At 47.6% G+C, this 20,924-nt stretch overlaps 1 protein-coding gene across 3 annotated transcripts; it reads right to left on the bottom strand.

Moving 5' to 3' along the window:
* Positions 1–59: 59 nt before the first annotated feature.
* Mon1a (MON1 homolog A, secretory trafficking associated) lies at positions 60–18,972 on the bottom strand. 3 transcript variants are annotated; one of them, XM_039081597.2, is made up of 7 exons: positions 18,658–18,972; positions 5,726–5,810; positions 4,073–4,212; positions 2,704–3,189; positions 1,215–1,980; positions 420–567; positions 60–326 (listed from the first exon to the last, which is right to left on the bottom strand). In XM_039081597.2, the coding sequence occupies exons 3-7, from the start codon at positions 4,197–4,199 to the stop codon at positions 186–188; spliced, it is 1,668 nt and encodes a 555-aa protein (XP_038937525.1). In that variant the 5' UTR covers positions 4,200–4,212; positions 5,726–5,810; positions 18,658–18,972; the 3' UTR covers positions 60–185. The 3 variants fall into 3 exon arrangements, 2 of the variants coding, with proteins under 2 accessions (XP_038937525.1, NP_001119756.2); NM_001126284.2 differs by lacking the exon at positions 5,726–5,810 and having other exon boundaries at positions 61–326; positions 18,658–18,894; XR_010053983.1 differs by lacking the exons at positions 60–326; positions 5,726–5,810 and having other exon boundaries at positions 431–567; positions 1,215–1,437; positions 1,679–1,980; positions 18,658–18,944.
* Between the last annotated feature and the right edge of the window lie 1,952 nt (positions 18,973–20,924).

The raw sequence follows: 20,924 nt of genomic DNA, 5'->3' as shown, positions 1-20,924 counted from the left end.
AGAGCCTGTCTCAAAATCCAACAAAACAGAACAAAGAACCAATGACAAAGGGCAACACGTGTCTTTCCAATGCACTTTAATGCACGCACCAGCCCACGGTCCCTGCCTGCTGGCTGGGCAGAGGAAGCCGGCCTCACCTGGAGGCTCCCATGGCTTCCCATGCCCAGTGTGCCTTCCCACTTCCGTCAGTAGGTGAGGGGCGTGAGGATGAAGAGCCGGTCTTCCTCTTTACGGATCCAGCGCATCAGCTTATGGATGGCACTGACGGCTGATGCCTTGGTTCCCAGTGGGCTGTAGCACAAGTAGAGCTCAAAGGCACCTGTCACCTGGAGGAGGGGCAGAGGGTCATCATCTGGAATAGGTATGCCTGTGGCATCTACCCAGGATCTGTAAGACCAGTTTGTCTGGGGCCACCTTACCCAGGCTAGGAGGTTCTCATTGGGGCCTGTGTAGTAGATGGTCTTGAGTGGGCGGGAGGCATTGTGGGCACGGCTGTGCAGGTACTGGTAGAGGCCCAACAGCCGCTCCTGCTCCTCTTCACTGGTGTATGGGGCCTCAATCTCCGGACTGCAAATGGAGAAGTGGGTTCACAAAGGAAGGCCTTTCACTGTCTTCTCTGGAGATCTAGAAATATGTTTCTGGACAGGGAGATTTTACTGCCTGTTCTCCAGGTGCGCCCCTAAGGGGAAGGTATTGTCCTCTGGCTACAGAAGACTACCCAGTCAGAAAGGAGCCCTGCCCCCTTGCCAGGTTCACGGTGGCCCGTCCTTGGAGAGGCTGTTTCTGAGTTTAGGTATCTAACAGAGTAGCAGGTCTAGAGTGAAGCAAGGCAAGCTGGGAAACGTGGGCCAAAATGGAGGGAACAGGAAGCCCAGCTCCTTTATTGGAAGGGGCGGGGGCCGCGCGCGGTGGTTGGGGGGTGGGGGTTCTGCATCCTGGCCTGGATCAAAATTACCTCAAAAAGCAGAGCTGCTACAGGGCAAAGGACGTGGGAAACCCTGTGTTCCAGCCTCTTTCCCAAGTTGTTCCAGGCCTTATGAGTACTGAAGTAGAGAGGTGTGTGCCCAGCGAGTGATGCCAGAGTAAATCAGCCCCCGTATATTGGTACACTCTCAAAGGAGTGGTCCGATTCAGGGCTGCGTCTCAGGTCTCAGGACCAACCAGCCTCCCCCATCTCTGCATTCTCGTCTCCCTGAAGCAGTGCCTCCTCTCACCTGGTGAAGAGTCCTGAGCTCTTTGATTTATAGAGGAAGTGGCGAAGGTCAGGGATGCCTACTTGGGCCACGCTGTAGTAAGGTGTGCGCAGCGCCTCCCGCAGGGCCAAATGGGCTCCCCGCTTTCGAATGCGTTCCAGGAAGCGGCGACGACAGTCAGAGACTGCGAAGAAGTCCTCACGGTCAGTGGAGACCAGCAGCAGGCAGAGGTCGGTGTCGGGTTCTAGGTAAGAGATGTGTGCGTGGAAGAAGCCGGCCGCATTGAACTTTGGCAGGCACACGGGAGTCCAAGCCTCGCCCTCACGGAAGGATGAGGAGGAGCTAATGAGGTTGAAAAGCAGGTGCAGGTCGATGGGATGCAGGAATTGGTCCTTGCGGCGCACGAGCGCCACTAGCTGGTTGCGGGCCAGCAGGATGGAAAAGACCAGGCTGCGAACACGCGCCTGCTGCAGGCTGGCACTCACCGTGTCCCGCACGGCCGCTGCCAAAGGCAGGCACCTCGCCGCACCCATCAGGAAACTGGGGTCTCGAGCCATTAGCTGCAGCAGGTTATCGGTGATCCGCTCCGAGCCCGAGAGCAGGCGCCGCAGGTCGTAGTTCTGCTTCTGCTGGAAGATGTGGCTCAGCTGCGCGCCGGTAAGGAGGCTCAGAATCTGGTAGTAGATGTACAGTAGCTCCTGCGCCAGCTCCTGGGCCGACTGCCGCGTGCGGGCCACCGCCACCAGCACCAGAGGGCTCCGGCGCACGAATACTACCTTGTAGCCATCTGAGGGTGTGGGGAGGAGGTCAGCTTCAGCCCTCCTCCCAGAAGCCCTCCCGGATAGGCTTTCCCAGTGAGTATACAGCTTCACTTTCCAAGGTTTTCTTGCTGGGAGCTCTGAAGGGGCTTATCGGTGAAGTTAGCCAGTCACCTCACTTCCCTGTCATTTGTTTCACCAACTACCAATTTTTTTTCTTTATCTGTTTGCTTTTTGAGAGCGAGAGTAGCCCAGGTTGGCCTGGGACTGGCTAATGGAGCTGAGGCTGATTCTCCGGCCCCCACCTCCCGAGAGCAGGGATTTACAGGTAGATGGACGTCACCAGGCCCCAGCTCAAGAAAGCACATTTTTATGGTAAACGCTAACTCAATTAGCAAGAGATCTGGGCTGAGGATCTGGGATGACTGTTTGTTGTTAAACTTATTCATTCTTTTGTCACTGCCCCTGGAGGCTTTCAACCTTTCTGTTGGCAAAACTCTTTTCTTACTGCAGCCCCCCAACCTCTGGAGGCCTCTATTCTTAACCTAAGTGCAGCGAGAGCATAAGGCAAAACATGGAAGCACTTGTCTGTCAGGTAAAGAACCCAGGTTTCTAGGTGTGTGTGTGTGTGTGTGTGTGTGTGTGTGTGTGTGTGTGTGTCTGTCTGTCTGTCTGTCTGTCTGTCTGTCCAAACTTGGTATGAATAACCCTGCCACCGGAGCCTTCCCCACAACCCTCTTCAGGCGGCTCACCTGCATGGATGGAGCGGATGGCATTCTTGTCTGCCTCCAGGAAGGACACCAAGGCAACCATGACACCCATAGTGCTGGAAAGCGCTTCCTCAGACCCATAGCGAGAATACACAGGCTTCCCTGCCTCACTCAGTACAAATACGTGCTTCTGGTGGAGACGCCATGCCTCTGTGGCATCCTCCTCTTCCCCTTCAGTTGAGCTCTCTTGGGAGGGCTCTGTGGCTGGTCGTCCAGCCGCCCCCTGGGGTTCCAGCCAGTCTTCAGAGCTTCCTGGCAGCATTTCCTCCTGCAGGTCTCGGGCCACACCTGTCAGCTGGGTGCTTAGTTCGCTGAAGTCCTGGCTAATCTGGCGTATGTCTGTAGGCAGTGGTGGGGGACTCCCAACATACTCTTTGGGGCTGTCCCCAGAAGCTTCCCTATCTTCTAACTCTGTCAGGTCTTCATAGGAACGTGTATGGACGAACATTGCACCCTCCTGCCCAGCACCTGTAGAACAAGAGAACTGGTTGGTGCTTAGAGAGGTGGCAGTTGCCAGACACTCACCACTCACCAAGGAGATGGGGCCAGGCTCCTGGTGCTGCTGCTGCTGCTGCTGCTGCTCTTCCTCCTCCTCCTCCTCCTCTTCTTCTTCCTCCTCCTCCTCCTCCTCCTCCTCTTCCTCCTCCTCCTCCTCCTCCTCCTCCTCCTCTTCCTCCTCCTCCTCCTCAGACCATGCTTATCTACAACTTAGAAGCCTTAGGTCTCATGGCAGCATTGGAAATTGGTATCTGCCAACCTCTTACTAACACTGAACAGCTTACCCCTTGCTCATTCCAAACACACCGGCCTTTATTGGCCTGCACTTTGGACCCCTCAACACTTACACTTAGGAGCCCTGCACCTGCTGTTTACCCGCAGGCATCACCAGCCTCTGGTACACGTCAGCTCTCAGGGAAGATGTAGGTACTTATACTCCTGACCTTCAACCACAGACAGTGTCATTCTTCTCTTTGATTTCCTTTACAACACTGACCAATTATAGTCACTCCAGTGGTATCCCCCAAGAGCGCAGGCTTACTTACCTTCTCCATCCATAGAGGAAGGCTACCATACCACTGACAACTGTCAGCCTGAGGCTTCCCCACCCCCACTCCCACCCCCACCCCCGCAAAAAGAAAAAAGTAAGAACAATAAGAGAGAGCCTGTGTTGACAGGAAAGGACGAGGAAAGGAAGCAGTAAACAAAGCCCTGCTTTCTGTAGAGTGCCCAGCAGATGACAGATGCCTGACTAGTGACGGGCAAATGTATGTGTAGGAAGGAAGGAGAGCTCAACTGTGAACTCTGCCTCCCCCTGCAGGCTTGGCTGTGCCACCCTGGCCTCTGCCCATACCTGGCTCCATTCCCTGGGTCAGCCCTGGTGTGGGGCTCTCAGCTCTTTCCACACTTTGGCCGGTGGAAGGAGCCAGTGTGCCCTCGGGGCATTCGCCGCTTCTCTTCCTCGGCATGTCAGCAGCCATCTTCTGGGCTGTCCTGTGAGGTAAGAGAAGGGCATCATGGAGGGCAAAGGAGACATCAGTGCGGTTAATAGTGAGTTTCTTACCAGGACCCCACTAAAAATAACCTGGGGATGGCTTCTGAGTACTCTCTTACAAATTTAAAAAAAATTGTAGAAAATTCACATTTTCTAGCTGTGGTGGCTGGTATCTATGATCCTAGGGCTCCGGAGACTTGAGTCAGAGGAATTCCCCAGAGTACCATCTAGCTGTGGCTACATAGAAAAACCTTGTTTTAAAAGCTACAATCTCTCCTTCCTTCTCCCTCTCCCAAAAACTGAAACAAGGGCCTTGTACACAGTAGGTGGACACTCTACCACTGAGCTATACCCAGCTATCATGTGCCTCTTCTGATCATAAAAAGACACATTCATCGCTGAAAACTTGGAAACACCGGAAGCCTAAAGAAATGCTGTTCATTCTCTGTCTCCCACTCAATCGTCCCAGCTCTCCTGACAGTGTTAGCTGCTATTATTAGTTTGTTTCAAAAACATGCTTTTAATTTTTTTGTTTTTCTTGAGACAGGTTCTCTATGTAGCTCTGGCTGTCCTGGAGCCTGATGCGTAGACCAGGCTGGCCTCAAACACACCTGCCTTTGCCTCCAGGACTGTGCTCACAGGCCTGCTCCACCACACCCAGCTTGAAAACATACATTTTATCTGAATTTAAAATGATTTATTTAGAGGCTAAAAAGATGGCTCAGCAGTTATGAGCACGTGTTTTTCCAGACGACCTGAGTTCCATTTCCAACACCCACAGGGTGGGTCACAAATGCCTATAATCCTAGCTCCATTCAGATACCAGGCTCATAGAGGATGGACATACATGAATGTAGGAGCAAAACATCCTCACACACAAAATAACATGATAATATTTTTTAAAGATTTATTTATTATAGATAAGTACACTGTAGTTGTCTTCAGACACACCAGAAGAGGGCATCAGATGGTTGTGAGCCACCATGTAGTTTCTGGGTTTGAACTCAGGACCTCTGGTAGAGCAGTCAGTGCTCTTTCTTTCTTTCTTTCTTTCTTTTTTTTTCTTTTCTTTTCTTTTCTTTTTTTCGGAGCTGGGGACCGAACCCAGGGCCTTGTGCTTGCTAGGCAAGCGCCCTACCACTGAGCTAAATCCCCAACCCCCCAGTCAGTGCTCTTAACGGCCGAGCCATCTCTCCAGCCCCATAATAATCTTTAAGATAATTGAAAATTAAAATTTTTTTCTTTTTTTTTGGAGCTGGGGACCGAAAATTAAAAATTATTATTTTTTTAAAGGATTTATTTATTTTATTTATATATTAGTACACTGTGGTTCTCTTCAGACACTTCAGAAGAGAGCATCCCATTACAGATGGTTGTGAGCCACCATGTGGTTGCTGGGGATTGAACTCAGGACCTCTGGAAGAGCAGTCAGTGCTCTTAACCACTGAGCCATCTCTCCAGCCCGAAAATTAAAAATTATTAAAGGTGTGTGCCAGGCATGGTGATACATACCTTTAATCCCAGTACTCAGGAAGGAGAGGCAGGCAGATCTCTGGGTTCAGGACAGCCAGTCAGGACTCTGCTACACAGAGAAACCCTGTCTCACAATAAATAAACAAATATAAATATTTATTTAGTGTGTGTCTCTGTGTGTGCCGGAGTGTGTCTGTGTGTGTGTGTCTCTGTGTATGTGTGTGTCTCTGTGTGTGTGTGTGTCTCTCTGTGTGTGTGTGTCTCTGTATGTGTCTGTGTGTGTGTGTGTGTGTGTGTGTGTGTGTCTGTGAGACTGTGTATGTAAAGGGGCACATGTACCACAATGCACGTGCAGAGTCAGAGGACACTCTCTCAGGAGTCATTTCTCTCCTACCACTTTGAGGCAGACTTGTTTCTGTCACTGTGCAGTGTGCTCAGGCTAGCTGACTCACAACTTCCTGCTGATTCTCCTGTCTCTGCCTCTGTCTCACCTTAGACGTACTGAGACTACAGATATGGACCATTGCACCTGGCTTTTCACATGTAGGGTTCAAGGATCAAACTCAATTTTGGCAGCAAGTGCCTTCACCCACTGAACCATCTCATGAGCCCTGTATTCACGAAAAGACAAAGTACAACTTTTATATGTCGAATAAAATAAGATAATAAAGGAAGAGGGCCAGGAGGAAGTAGCACTGCCAGGGTAGCCAGTATTTGTACAATATCTGAGAGACTGAGCTGGAAGGATTGTTGACAGTTTTGGGGCAGCCTGGGTTACATAGTGACAAGGCCAGCCTGAAATACACCGTGTAACCCTGTCTCAAAAGAGCTCAAGCGTGGATTAGCATGCTCTGAAGTTTGTGCGGGTTAAGTACTGGATTCAGGGCATGGCTCTGATCAGGTTAGTCTACAGAGCTGAGAAATGAAGCCTGGGGTTTGACTGATGTTACTACAGGAGGGAAGAACCTGACCCAGGAATTGAAACTTCTTCTACCATGGTTCCCTCCTATGCTTTTACCAGAGTTCGGCATGATGGTGGACGCCCACCCCTGACCCCAGCCTGGGGAAAGCTAAGGTGGTTGGGTTTCTGTAAGTTTGAGGCCAGCCTGATTTACAGAGCCAAGTTCAAGGCCAGCCAGAATTACAGAAAAGAGACAATATATTTTAAAAAGCACTAAGTGGAGGGGCTGGAGAGATGGCTCAGTGGTTAAGAACACCGACTGCTCTTCCAGAGATCCTGAGTTCAATTCCCACCAACCACATGGTGGCTGACAACCATCTGTAATGGGATCTGATGTCCTCTTCTGGTGTGTCTGAAGACAGCTACAGTGTACTCACATACATAAAATAAATAAATCTAAAACCAACTGTAACAACGACAACAACAAATCACGACAAACTGGAGCTGGCTGTGGTGCTGCATCCCTTTATCCCAGCATTTGGGAGGCAGAGACAGGAGGAGCTCTGTCACAGCCAGAGCTACACAGAGAGATCCTGTCAGAGAAGACAATGGGCAAAACTTGAGTTGACCGACAGTTCTTTTGGGACATCCCAGCGCTGCAGAGGAAGATGATGAGTCCCAGTGAGTGGTTTACATTACAGCCCAGGCTTCCTCTGCCAAAGGTGACTCCATCACTCATGAATAGCTACTGTGGGGCAGAGGGATGCAGGCAGCACTGGGGAGGCACAGGCACAGGCAGAGGCAGGGGATCTAGCGTTTGAGGACAGTCTGGGCTATACCAGCTAAACTATAAAGGAAAGAAAGAAAGAAAGAAAGAAAGAAAGAAAGAAAGAAAGAAAGAAAGAAAGAAAGAAAGAGAAAGAAAGAAAGAGAGAAAGAGAGAAAGAGAGAAAGAAGGAAAGAAGGAAAGAAAGTGGGAAGGGTGGGTGGCTTACAGTAGAATATGCCTGTAATTTCAGAGTTCAGAAGGTAGAACAAGGGGATTGGGAGTTCAAGGCCAGCCTGAAATACATGAGACCCTGTCTCAAAACAAAATCAAAGTCAGATACAGACAAAACAAAACCAGAAGAATTACTCCATTTTATCACTAATTCTCTTCTAGCTACCATGCCATTTTTCCTGCTGCTATTTTATTAAAACAATTTTTTTTTGAGACAGAGTTTCTCTGTGCAGCCCTGGCTATTCTGGAACTCAATCTGTAGACCAGGCTACCCTCTTCCTGCATCTGCCTCCCCTGTGCTGGGATTAAAGTTGTGAGTTACACCTGGCTTTGGCTTTCTTTTTTTTTTTTTTTTTCTTTTTTCTTTTTTTAAGGTTTATTTATTTTATGTTTGTGAATAAATAGTTTCATAGATTTGAGAAACAAAGTTATAAAAACAAGGTTTTGAGAAATACATCTGGTGCTCAGGATGCCTATGACAAACTTGTGACCTTTCTGAGATACATCTGACGTCAGGATGCCCAGTGATATGGTAAAGGTTTGGTGATCAAGATTCTGAATAAGCTAATTAAGACAAAACAAAACAAAACAAAAAACAACTGTTCTTGGAAAGACCCCTTACCCCTCCCTGTGGTAAATTCTGAGAACAACCACAGGGTAGCATCCTGACCCTGCCCGACCACCCAGTTCACCCCTCCTCTAAGGGACATGCCAACTTAGCCCTTTCCCAGTGATTCTCCAAGGCCAGGTATAGGGCTGGACGAGGAAAGTGACCAACTGAGCCAAGAACAGCCCCTTGAGCAGGCCAGCCAATACCTGACCAGATCCTTTGTCCTGTGTACCACCAATGAGAATGGCCAGCTAACCCTGTTGCTGAAGTCTGCCCTCTGTAACAAATAAAAGTTGTGTGCTCTCCCTGCGTGGATGAGCAACCCCACATACGTGGATTAAAAGCCTTATACCCTCTTGCTATTGCAGCGGTCACTTGGTCAATCTGTGCTCTGTGGGTGGAGTTCCTGAGGTAAGGCCACTATGGGGTCTTACAACATTTGTGAGGACACTGTTGCTCTCTTCAGACACACCAGAAGTGGGTGTCAGATCCCATTACAGAGGGTTGTGAGCCACCATGTGGTTGCTGGAAATTGAACTCAGGACCTCTGGGAGAACAGTTAGTGCTCTTTTTTTCTTTTTTTTCTTTTTTTTTTTTTGGAGCTGGGGACCGAACCCAGGGCTAGCACTCTACCACTGAGCTAAATCCCCAACCCCCAGTTAGTGCTCTTAACCACTGAGCCATCTCTCCAGCCCTGGGGCTTTACATTTTTGAGCAGGCAAAATCTACCATGGGTCTGGAAGCATGTCTTCTCTTTCTTTTTTTTTTTTTTTTTTTTTTTTTTTTTTGGTTCTTTTTTTCGGAGCTGGGGACCGAACCCAGGGCCTTGAGCTTCCTAGGCAAGCGCTCTACCACTGAGCTAAATACCCAACCCCATGTCTTCTCTTTCTTCTTCTTTTTTTTTTTTTTTTTTTTTTTTTTTTGGAGCTGGGGACCGAACCCAGGGCCTTACACTTCCTAGGTAAGCGCTCTACCACTGAGCTAAATCCCCAGCCCCTCCTCTTCTTTTTTTTAAGATTTATTTATTTATTTATTATATATAAGTACACTGTAGCTGTCTTCAGATACACCAGAAGAGGGAATGGAATCTCTTTACAGATGGTTGTGAGCCACCATGTGGTTGCTGGGAATTGAACTCAGGACCTCTGGAAGAGCAGTCGGGTGCTCTTAACCGCTGAGCCATCTCTCCAGCCCATGTCTTCTCTTTCTTTTTTTTTTTTTTTTTTTTCGGAGCTGGGGACAGAACCCAGGGCCTTGCGCTTCCTAGGCAAGCGCTCTACCACTGAGCTAAATCCCCAACCCCGTCTTCTCTTTCTTAAATGTTGCCGTTTTTCTTTTTCTTTTCTTTTCTTTTTGGTTTTTAAGATTTATTTATTTATAAGTACACTGTTGCTATCTTCAGACACACCAGAAGAGGGCATCAGATCTCATTACAGATGGTTGTGAGCCACCATGTGGTTTGGGAATTGAACTCAGGACCTCTGGAAGAGCAGCCAGTGCTCTTTAACTGCTGAAGCATCTCTCCAGGCCCTGCCATTTTTATTTTTCAGAAGATTGATTTCGGGCCGGACAGATTGGTTTGTCTATGTGTGTATGTATAAGCCTGTCTCTCTATGTACCTGTGTGCAGCTGTGGGCGGCAGACATCATCAGGTGTCTCACATTTTCTCAGCTAATCTGGAAGTCAGCAGATTTAAGCACCCCTCCTCTCTGCCTTTCTGGGAGGTGGAGTTGCACGATATTTGTGAGGTGCCTGGCTTGTTATGTTGTGCTGTTTAAATATGCTTGGCCTAGGGAGTGGCACTATTGGGAGGTACAGCCTTGTTGGAGGACTGCTGTTTATACCACCTTGCCTGGGCCTAAGCTTTCATGATCCAGAAAATCAATGCCTCAAGATCCAGATCAAAAGTGAATGTCTCGCAGCCTCAAGGTCAGGATCACAGGTGTGTCCTCCATCTGTGGATTGTACGTCACTCCAGACTCAAGATGACAAATACTATGAGGTTTGTGTATGCTTGGCCCAGGGAGTGGCACGATTAGGAGGTATGGCCTTGTTAAAAGAAGTGTGTCACTATGGGGGTGGGCTTTGAGACCCTCCTCCTAGCTGCCTGGAATGTAGTAGTCTTCTGACTGCCTTCAGAACAAGGGGTAGAACTTGGCCCCTCCAGGGCTGTGCCTGCCAGGACACTGCCATGCTTCCCACCATGATGGTAATGACTGATCCTCAGAATCTGTAAGCCAGCTCCAATAAAATGTTGTCCCTTATAAGAGTTGCCTTGGTCATGGTGTCTGTCCATATCAATAAAAACCCAAACTAAGCCGTGTGTGTATGTGTGTGTGTGTATGTGTGTGTGTGTGTGTGTGTGTGTGTGTGTGTGCGCGAGCGCGCGCGCGCTGGATCCCCACCCTCATGGCTTTGAGAAAACGCTCAGTGGCTGAATGAATGATCTCTTCAGTCCCCATCTGGTAATCATTCTGAGTGGCTCGATCTAAGCAATGGTCCATTCTGTTAGCATCTTACAGCTCGGCCATCTCAGAACACTGCCTCTCACATCCGGCAACATGGGAAAACATAGCTAGAAGATGGTTTATAAGCTCAGAGTGTATACTTCAGAGTCAAAGCTGCCTAGAGTTGGTGTCATAGCTAAGAGCTTGGGAAACTTGGAAAGTCCACAGACAACTCTTAAACAGCAAGGTCTCTGCCACAGCACCTACCTTTCTCCTGTTCTCTCTGGAATCCACCACATCTAGACATTATTCCCAGTGACCTCCAAGATCAACTCACCTCACCCCTGAGTGGTAACAGGTACCCCTGATATATTCTCATCCTCTCTCCTCTCCTCTGTCTCCGCCCCCCTTTCCTCTTGCAGCCTGTGGCCCATCTTTGTATTTTCAGACAGTGGTTAAGGCTACTCTGCTGGTCTGAGGTTCTCTAAATAGTGCAGTCTGGATTTGAACTTGAGGGGATTGACTTCTTTCTTCCCAAGTTCTGGAACTATGCCACCAACCCTGTCTTACTTCTCTGCTGAAGCACTTATGGCTGTTGGCTTCCAGAACGCCATTCTTTTTTCTTGGCTCTCTTAACTAATGGACTACCCATGTGCGTGTTTTCTACAGTTCTGACTGGAGTGGTCCAGAGTTCAGTCCTCCCTTCTCTTCTCTGTCCTCAGTGCCTATGGGGTCTCATTCCAGTCTTGTAAGTTACCTCTGCATATTAGTGGATCCCACCTCAAGCTTCCTCCTGATTTGCAAGCGTATACAAGGAACTGTCTCGTTTGTTATCTTAAGGTTACATACTCCAACCAAGCTCCCAATTTTTCTGAAGAATGTTTCTTGCTAAGTGTGGTGGCACACACCCAAGATCTAAACACTTGAGTCGGGACAGAGGACCTGGAGTTCAAGGTCATTCTAATTTACAAAGCAAGCAACTTCAAACCCAGACTTGCCTAAATGATACCTTGTCTTAAAACAAACAACAAAAAAACCCACACAGCAAAACAAAAATAAAGCAAAAAAACAAAAACAAAAACCCAAGAAACAAAAAACAAACCAGTGGGGAGAGTGACTGGAAGCGTAGCTAGCAGTAAAAATACTGCTGCTGCTCTGGAAGAGCCAAGTTTGGTTCTCAGGCTCACATTAGGCCCACAACTGCCTGTGAGTCCCACGGCAGGAAATGGATGTCCTCTTCTGGCCTCCACAGGCATGCACCCAAGTGGTATGCATTTATGGAGACATATATATACACAACAACAATAAACACACATCTTTAAAAGCCAAGCTAGCCTGGCTGTGGTGGCCTTTAATCCCAGCACTCGGGAAGCAGCCGAGGCAGGAGGATCCAGAATTTGAAGCCAGCCTGGTCTAAGAGCCAGAATAGTCAGGGCAATACAGAGAAACCCTATCTCAAAGAAACCAAAAACCAAAAACCAAACAAACAAAAAATCCAAAGATAAACAAATCAGTCGATCCAAGCCAAAAGGGACGACATCAGGGATGGCTTGGTGAGTGAAATGCTTACCCAGCATACAAGAAGGCACAAATCCCATCCCCAGAACCCATGAGAAGGTGCTGGGTTTGGTACCACTTACAACCCCAGCACTGTGGAGGCAGAGACAAGAGGATGCCTGGTGCTTGCTGGCCAGCCAATAGCCTCACTGGGCTAATGAGAGACCCTATTTCATAGGAGGTGAACAGCTTTCCTGAGAATGAGGGGCTTCATGTGGACTTGTTCTAGTGTGAACACACACAGACACACACACACACACACACACACACGTGCGCAATAATAACAAAGAAATAAAAGTAAAAGCAATGAGCTTTGATGAGGAGAAATTTTAAACATCTTTTTTTTTTTTTTTTTGGAGCTGAGGACCGAACCCAGGGCCTTGCTAGGCAAGTGCTCTACCACTGAGCTAAATCCCCAACCCCAATTTTAAACATCTTATATCCCAATATTTTAACTTACTGGCATTAATTTTCCTATTGAAAATAATATGGCGGGGGTTGGGGATTTAGCTCAGTGGTAGAGCGCTTGCCTAGCGAGCGCAAGGCCCTGGGTTCAGTCCCCAGCTCCGAAAAAAAGAAAAAAAAAAAAAAAAAAAAAAAAAAAGAAAAGAATATGGCGCTGAAGAGATGGCTCAGTGGTTAAGAGCACTGACTGCTCTTCCAGGGGTCCTGAGTTCAATTACCAGCAACCACATGGTGGCTCACAACCAACCGTAATGGCATCTGATGCCCTCTTCTGGTGTGTCTGAAGACAGCGACAGTGTATCCACATACATGAAATAAATAAATCTTTAAAAAATAATAATAGGGGTTGGGGATTTAGCTCAGTGGTAGAGCGCTTGCCTAGCAAGCACAAGGCCCTGGGTTCAGTCCCCAGCTCCAAAAAAAAAAAAAAAAGTAAAAAATAATAATAATATGGCCAGTCAGACAGTGGTAGCTCACACCTTTAATCCCAGAACTTGGGAGGCAAAGGCAGGAGGGGGGGGGGGGGTCTGAGTTTGAGGCCAGCCTGGACATGGACAAACCTGTCTTGGGAAAAAAATGTGGATGGTAGTGGGTGGTGTGGTGCATGCTTTTGATTCCAGCACTCAGGAGGCAGAGGCAGGTGGATCTGTGTTCAAGGCCAGCCTGGTCTACAGAGTCAGTTCCAGGACAGTCAGGGCTACACAGAAACCTTTTCTAAAAAAAAACAATAATAATCGGGAGGAGGAGGAGGAAGAGGAGGAAGAGGAGGAGGAGGAGGAGGAGGAGGAGGAGGTTAGATTAATGGTGTAAGTGGGGATCTAGGAGTATGAGTGCTTGCTTAGTATGCTTGAGGATGAAAGTGGAGGGGTCAGGAGGTCGAGGGCATCTTTAGAGAGAACAGTGAGTGTGATGTCAGCTTGGTCTAGATGAGGTGCTGTCTTTTTTTTTTTTTTTTTTTTTTTTTTTTGGTTCTTTTTTTCGGAGCTGGGGACCGAACCCAGGGCCTTGCGCTTCCTAGGTAAGCGCTCTACCACTGAGCTAAATCCCCAGCCCCGAGGTGCTGTCTTTTTAAAAAGCACAAAACTAGGTGCTATGGCTTAGGCTTAAAATCTCCAACTTGGTAGGCTAATGCAGGAAGGTTGCTGTACGTCTGCGGCTAGTCAGAGCTACAGAGTGAGGCTATCTCCAAAACAAACAAATAAACAGTAGGGGATGGGGCTGTAGCTCCATTTGATCTTCAAAATATGACACGGTGACATGGCACGCTTAGCCCTGCGGGGGGGGGGGGGGCAGCAGCTAGGGATACCTGAGAACCTATCTTTACCAGAGAGAGAGAGAGAGAGAGAGAGAGAGAGAGAGAGAGAGAGAGAGAGAGAGAAATCTATAATGTCAGAGGCTGTGGTAGTAGTGGTGCATAGCTACAGTCCCAGAACGTCAAAGGGTTGAGACAAGGGTATCACCGCCAGCCATGACTTTGACCACGCAGAGCTACATAGTCTCAAGAAAAACCAAAACTGGGGGTTAGGGATGTAATTTAGTTGATAGAGTTCTGGCCTACAGTACATGAAGTTCTGGGTTGATACATAATATCACATATGGGTCTGGGGAGATAGCCCGGTTGTTAAATGCTTACCTTGCAAGCTTGAGGACTGAGTTGAATCCCAAGAACCCCTGTAAAAAGCTGGGCATGGTGCATGCACAAAATCCCAGTGCTGGAGAAGTGGGGACAACTAGATCCCTGGGACTCACTAAGACCAAACTAGCCTTACAGACCCATGAGACACATTGTCTCAGAAACCAAGGTTGGGCAAGGGAGTGGTAGTCCACACCTTTAATCTTAGCATTCACGAGGAAGAGGCAGGCAGATCCCTGTGAGTTCTAGGCCAGCCTGGTCTACAGAATGAATTTCAGGACAGCCAAGGTTACACAGAGAAACCCTGTCTCAAAAACAAAAAAACAAGGCAAAACAGAAAAACCAAAACCAAAACCAAACTTGGGCCGGCCAGCTGGATCACTAGGTAAAGACACTTGTAGCCAAACTTAGCAACTTGAGTTTGATCCCTAGAACTCCCAAGGGACATTTTCTGGCCTTCACACGTCGACACCTCCCCCCCACCCAATTAAAAAAAAGTTTAATAGCAAACAAGCAAGGTGGAGAACACCTAAGGCACAACACCTGAGAAATTATATTTAAGTTACCTGTGGCCCCAGTATGTACACACACACACACACACACACACACACAAAAACATGGGGCTGGAGAGATGGCTCAGAGGTTAAGAGCACTGTCTGTTCTTCCAGAGGTCCTGAGTTCAATTCCCAGCAACCACATGGTGGCTCACAACCACCTATAATCAGGTCTGGTGCCCTCTTCTGGCCTGTAATTGCATACATGCAGGCAGAAAGCTGTATGATGTGTACATAATAAATAAGTTTAAAAAAAAAAGAAAAAAAAAAAGAAAAGCCTAAATATTTAGGGGTTGGGGGTTTAGCTCAGTGGTAGAGCGCTTGCCTAGGAAGCGCAAGGCCCTGGGTTCGGTCCCCAGCTCCGAAAAAAAAAAAAAGAACCAAAAAAAAAAAAAACCAAAAAACAAAAAAAACCAATGGGTAGGGCTGGAGTGAGCTTTAGTAGCTAAGGTTTTTTTTGTTTTTTTGTTTTTTTTTGGGGGGGGGGTTTGGTTTTTTTGGCTGCTTTTGCAGAGAATCACAGTTCATCTCCCAGGACCCATTGCTCTTTTTTGGCCTCCTCAGGCACACACACACACACACACACACACACACACACACACACACACACACACACACATTCACATACACAAATAAACAAACAGATGTGGGTGACCAACTCTTGGAAGACGAGGCAAGAAGAACACAAGTTTAATTACTTCAGCTGTACAATGTGTCTGAGGCCAACCTGGGATATGTGAGACTCTGTCTCATAAAAAGCAATAATGGCTCAGCGATTTAGATCAGAGTATGTTCTCATCTCAGAGAAGACTGGATTTGATACCTAGTACCCTGGTTAGGCAGATCACAGCTGACTGTACCTCCAGCTCCAGTGGATCCAGTGCCCTCTTCTGGCCACTGTCGGTACTGCACACACATGCACCACTTCCTCCTCTAACTTACACACATAATTAAAATCTTAAAAATAAGTAAATGATAGTGGGAGGGAGATGATAAGAGGTTCCTGATAGAATGGCCAACTTTCTCAGAATAACTCATCAAAATTGTAAATGTCTATATCCAATAGTTGACCATTACTTCTTTTCCTTTCTTTTCTCGAGGCATGGTTTCTCTATGTAGCTCTGGCTGCCACGGACCTCACTATGTAGTTAGCTTTGAACTCAAGAGATTCGCCTGCCTCTGCCTCCTGAGTTCTGGGATCAAAGGGGGAATGCCACCACACCCACCACACCGGGCTAAATAGTAGGCCATTTCTTATCTCTTCTATGATTATCTGACCGGTCCAAGACGCCATTATCCCCACAACCTCCTAACCATCCCACCAGGTCTGCCTTATGTAATCAAGGTGAGCCTCCTTCCTTTGCTCACTATACTGTCGTATCTTATTTAGCAAGAAAGTCACCTCCTCCTAGTGGCACAAGGCCTCCTTGGTTTCTCCTTTCTCCTTTATTTCTCTGAGCATATTGTCTACCCTTGCTTCCCACCCTTTCCTATATCAGCTCAGCTTATCCTGAACCCCGCTTCACTTGACCTTTGCCCTTACTCTACCTACACCTGAAGTCAATTATTATCTCTTCCTAGCACAATGACTCACTCCCTCACTTCAGGCTGCAGCTGGAATACCTTATCAGCAGTATTACCTGCTCACCCTGACTTTTGTTTTTCCTAGATCTAAGGTCGCCCTGTGGCTGGCTACATTAGACCTATGCAGGAGGAATTAAACCAGCACTGAACACATAAATATCTTTGGAGGATAAAGAAAAGGGGGGTTGGGGATTTAGCTCAGTGGTAGAGCGCTTGCCTAGCAATCGCAAGGCCCTGGGTTCGGTCCCCAGTTCCGAAAAAAGAAAAAAAAAAAAAAAAGAAAAGGAAAGGTCTGTGAAGAACACCCAGTTCAAGTGTACCTGGGGTCAGGCAACAAAACTCTTGCCTATGGAGACGGCTTGTCTTTGGAAGTGATCAAGTGTTCAGGAAAAGCAGCTGTGTAGTTAGAGGAACTGGTTTTACTGGTCTGTTTTCTCATTTATAAGATGGTGTGGAAAGGTTGCAAACAGCCGCTAATGACTTATGGGGCGGGAAGATTAAATGAGATAATACACGTGATCTGGCTACACAGAGTAGGTATATCATGTATTCAGCTGCAGCTATTAGTTCATTGTGGTCATTCTTAGCACTCAGACTGCATTTATATGCAGATCCAGTGGTCTCTGTCCTGCAAATTAATCCTTTGTAAATTTTCTCAGTCAGTCAGGGCCTGATGAATGACTTGATGAAACATACTTCCGACCTCAGGAAGTATGAGCTCTAGTTTGAGGGGACATCCCCCCACCCCACCCCCGACCCCTGGGACATTAGGTCAAAGAGCCATGGGCCTCAGAGTACCAGGCAAACTGCAATTCACTTTCGCTGTGGTTGCAGAAATAGTTCTCAGCTGCTCCTAGATATCTCTCCCAAATTTATTTACCTCCTAGATCTGCACAATGCCCTCTGTGTGGCTTGTACTTCTAGCTTCAAAGTCCAAACAAGTTCTACACCAGCCCCACTGTCCTGAAGACCCACTCTCTCAGGACACCTTTTGTGCTTCTGAGTGTTAAGTAAATCCAGTGTTTCTGAGTGTCCCAGCATAGGACCTGCACAGGGAAGGGAGGGTAGGCTGTCTAGAGCTAGCAGGTACTTTTTTCCACAACAGTTCCCTTCTTTGTGAGATCACATAGCATCCTTATCTTTTCCAAGGTCAGTCTGGGGTTCCAACCAGAAGGCCTGGTGAAGCAAACAGGTTTCTGGATACCGACCCACTCAGGCAAGAAGGTTGAGAGGATCAGATAAACCCCATCTCCCACTTCCGATGGAGATTTAACTTCTGTAGCTAGTGCTCCTGGAAGGCTGGTCCTGAAGTAGTTTTGTAAGGAAGTTACCTCAGAACAGCTCCAATAGTCTCTACAGGAACACTTTTTAGGCAGCTCCTCTAAGTGCCCCCAGGGCATGTAACTTTTCCTAGAAGCTCAAGGCAGAGCCAGTGTGCAAAATCACCAAGAACAAAACAAAACAAAACAAAACAAAACAAAACAAACGAAAAACAAAATACTGGTTTTATCCATCCTTCTAAAGTGCCTCCCTCAGATTGCTCCTGAGAGAAGAGGGTCTTGCAAAAGCCCCTCCTTTCTGGCTCCAAATAACCTTGATCCTTTTTCCTGTTCTGACCGGAACCTGTTCGCCTTCGGTCTTGACTCCTTTGGTCTACCTGGGAGGACGACTCAGAAAGTATGACAGACAGGACTCAATTGAGACTGTACTGTGGCTGCTTTAGCAGGATGCCTACTCTGTCTACAAAGAGCCTAGCTCCTTGTCACCTCTAGAGGCCACTCCCCTTCCTGACAAAGGCTGCTCACAGTTCCCAAGCAAACTCTACCTAGAAAGGGCACCTAATTTAAGGGCAGCCTAGTTTGCACTCTTGAGAACGAAACTTCAAGCCCGAGATCCTTCAAGAGCTGTCTGGTTCATTCCACCACCCTCTGTAGCTTTTAAAGAGAACTCTGAGGGCCGGATATGTCCGAATTGGGAGTTGATATCTGCTGCCTATGGGACATTGCCCTCCCGGCCAAAGGATGAGTTCTCACTTCATTTTTCTCGTATTGCCCAGCTGGGACCAGCCGGCTAAAGGACCCCAAAAAGACGCAGTACTCCTATCGGGGCAGCAGATGGCCGGGACCCCCAACACCCAGTTTTCAAGCCCCTCCTTCTAAAGATGACAGCTTGCCCGCCTCTCGCCGCCCCCAGGCCACGTGGGTTGGCAGTCGAACTCACCTGTTTCTTGGGGGAACACAGGACCTACCAAGGGTGCCAGTCACTGCCCTCTGCCAGTCCCCTGGGGAGATGTGAGTGTCCAGCCGTGCCTGGCCTTAGGGTACAACTTCGTGGGGCTACCGCCCCTGGAGAATACAGACATGACCACAGCGGAGGAACTGATCTCTCCTGCCGACCCTTTACCGGCCACCGGCGCAGGAAGACAGCTTTCACCGGCCTCTGGTGGCGGAGGCCCCGTTCCAGCCTCTTGGACAGCCCCAGCCCGCCCCTGGGTGCATTGTGGGAAATGTAGTCCGTAACTCTCCGCAGCCAAAAGCACTGCGGGAGCGGTTCCGGGCTCGGGAGCCTGGCGATGCCAGAGGCGGGGTCTAACCGAGGTCTAGGGTTGCCTCACCTAGCACCACCTTCTTCCGTGTCTTAGAGGCCGGTCCTTTACCCTCCCCCACCACCCAAACGCCCACTAGAGGTTTACTTCAAGGGACTGGAACGAACATCATTATTTCCTCGCCGATCATGGAAAAACAATATAAGTTTAGGGAGCTGGATAAATGCCACTAGTGAGCCCCGCCACATAGACTGTAAAGGACGTGGGCGGCTCAAAAATACTTGCTTAAAAAACCTTAAGATTGGTCACAGTATATTAGTATAAGGCTCTAGAAGGCGCAGTTCTCAACATTTAGCATAGACTGACCTGAGGAGCTTTTTAAAAAAAATTAATGCCTGGACACTACCCTAGAGATTTTCACTTAATTGGATGAATGTGAGGAACTAGGCATCGGGGTTATTTTAAAAAGCTCCCTGGTGATTTCTAAGGGCAAGGAATCACTGCTTATAATTTCCTAGACACAAAGTAATAAAAACAGGAAAACAAGTTTTCCCAGCAGCCCTTATTTTTAGGGGACCATTTGAAGAAGCAAAATTAGGGAATGACTAATATTATTTATATTTTCTCTGAAGCACTTTGCACACATTTTAAGCTTCATGGTTAATTATCCCAATAGTTCTGGGATGAAGGACAAAGTCAGAGGCCTCTGACTTTCCCTTGCAGTTTGACAAACTCCCTTAGGTGGTCAGTTGATTGTGTTTCACACAGTCCTATCGAGAAGTTAGAGAGATCTCCCCCTCTCCTTCCTGTGCAGTTTGAAACCTGGCTCCATAATACTGTCCTGTGTATGACTGACATGATGACAAGCTGTGATCTTTTACTAGAAATAGCTTGCATAGGGTTATTAAAACCTTGAATGTTGGGCTGGAGAGATGGCTCAGCGGTTAAGAGCACTGTCTGTTCTTCCAGAGGTCCTGAGTTCAATTCCCAGCAACCACATGGTGGCTTACCACCCTCTGTAATGGTATCCAGTGCCCTCTTCTGGTGTGTCTGAAGACAGCTACAGTGTACTCATATAAGTAACAGATAAATAAAAGTAAAATTCAAATTTAAAAAAAAAAAAACCTTGAATGTTGGATAAGGGAAGCTTCCCATGTGAGAGAGTTCATCTCTTTGTAACAGATTGTGAGAAGGGAAGTGGAGCTTCTCCAAGTCTCTATAGGTCTCTCAGGATTTCCTCTCTTTGCTAGCTCAGCTTTCCAGGTTCCTTACCTTGAGGTAAATATAATTTATACAGGTTCGTTCTGTATACTTTTATATTGTCTCACTATAGGAGTCTAAGGGAAGAATTGTCTTTGTGTGGTAATGGGGCTGGAACCCAGAGCCTTACACATGCCAACAAGTACCATTGAGCTTCAGTCCTTAGTCCAGAACGGCAGTTTTCAACCTGTAGACCTCAACCCCTCTGGGGGTCCAATGACCCTTTCCCAGGGGTCATATACCAGATATCCTGCATATCGATATTTACATTGTGATTCATAACAGTAGCAAAATTACAGCTATGAAGTAGCAATGAAAATAATCGTGGGGGGCTGGAGAGATGGCTCAGTGGTTAAGAGCACTGACTGCTCTTCCAGAGGTTCTGAGTTCAAATCCCAGCAGCCACATGGTGGTTCACAGCCATCTGTATTGAGATCTGATGCCCTCTTCTGGTGTGTCTGAAGACAGCTACAGTGTACTTATATACAATAAATAAATAAATAAATAAATCTTAAAAAAAAGAAAATAATCGTGGTTGGTATTAGCACAATGTAAGGAACTGTGTGAAAGAGTTGCAGCATTAGGAAGGTTGAGAACTACTGTTCTCAAAGGTCTCCTATTCTCTAATTGACACAGAGGTATCTTTGCTGTATTTCAATAGCTGCAAGCAGCTCCCCAATGG

The sequence above is a fragment of the Rattus norvegicus genome, chromosome 8, assembly GCF_036323735.1.
Source record: "Rattus norvegicus strain BN/NHsdMcwi chromosome 8, GRCr8, whole genome shotgun sequence".
In the NCBI taxonomy this organism is placed as follows: Eukaryota; Metazoa; Chordata; class Mammalia; order Rodentia; family Muridae; genus Rattus; species Rattus norvegicus.
This window is presented reverse-complemented; position numbering and strand designations above follow the sequence as displayed.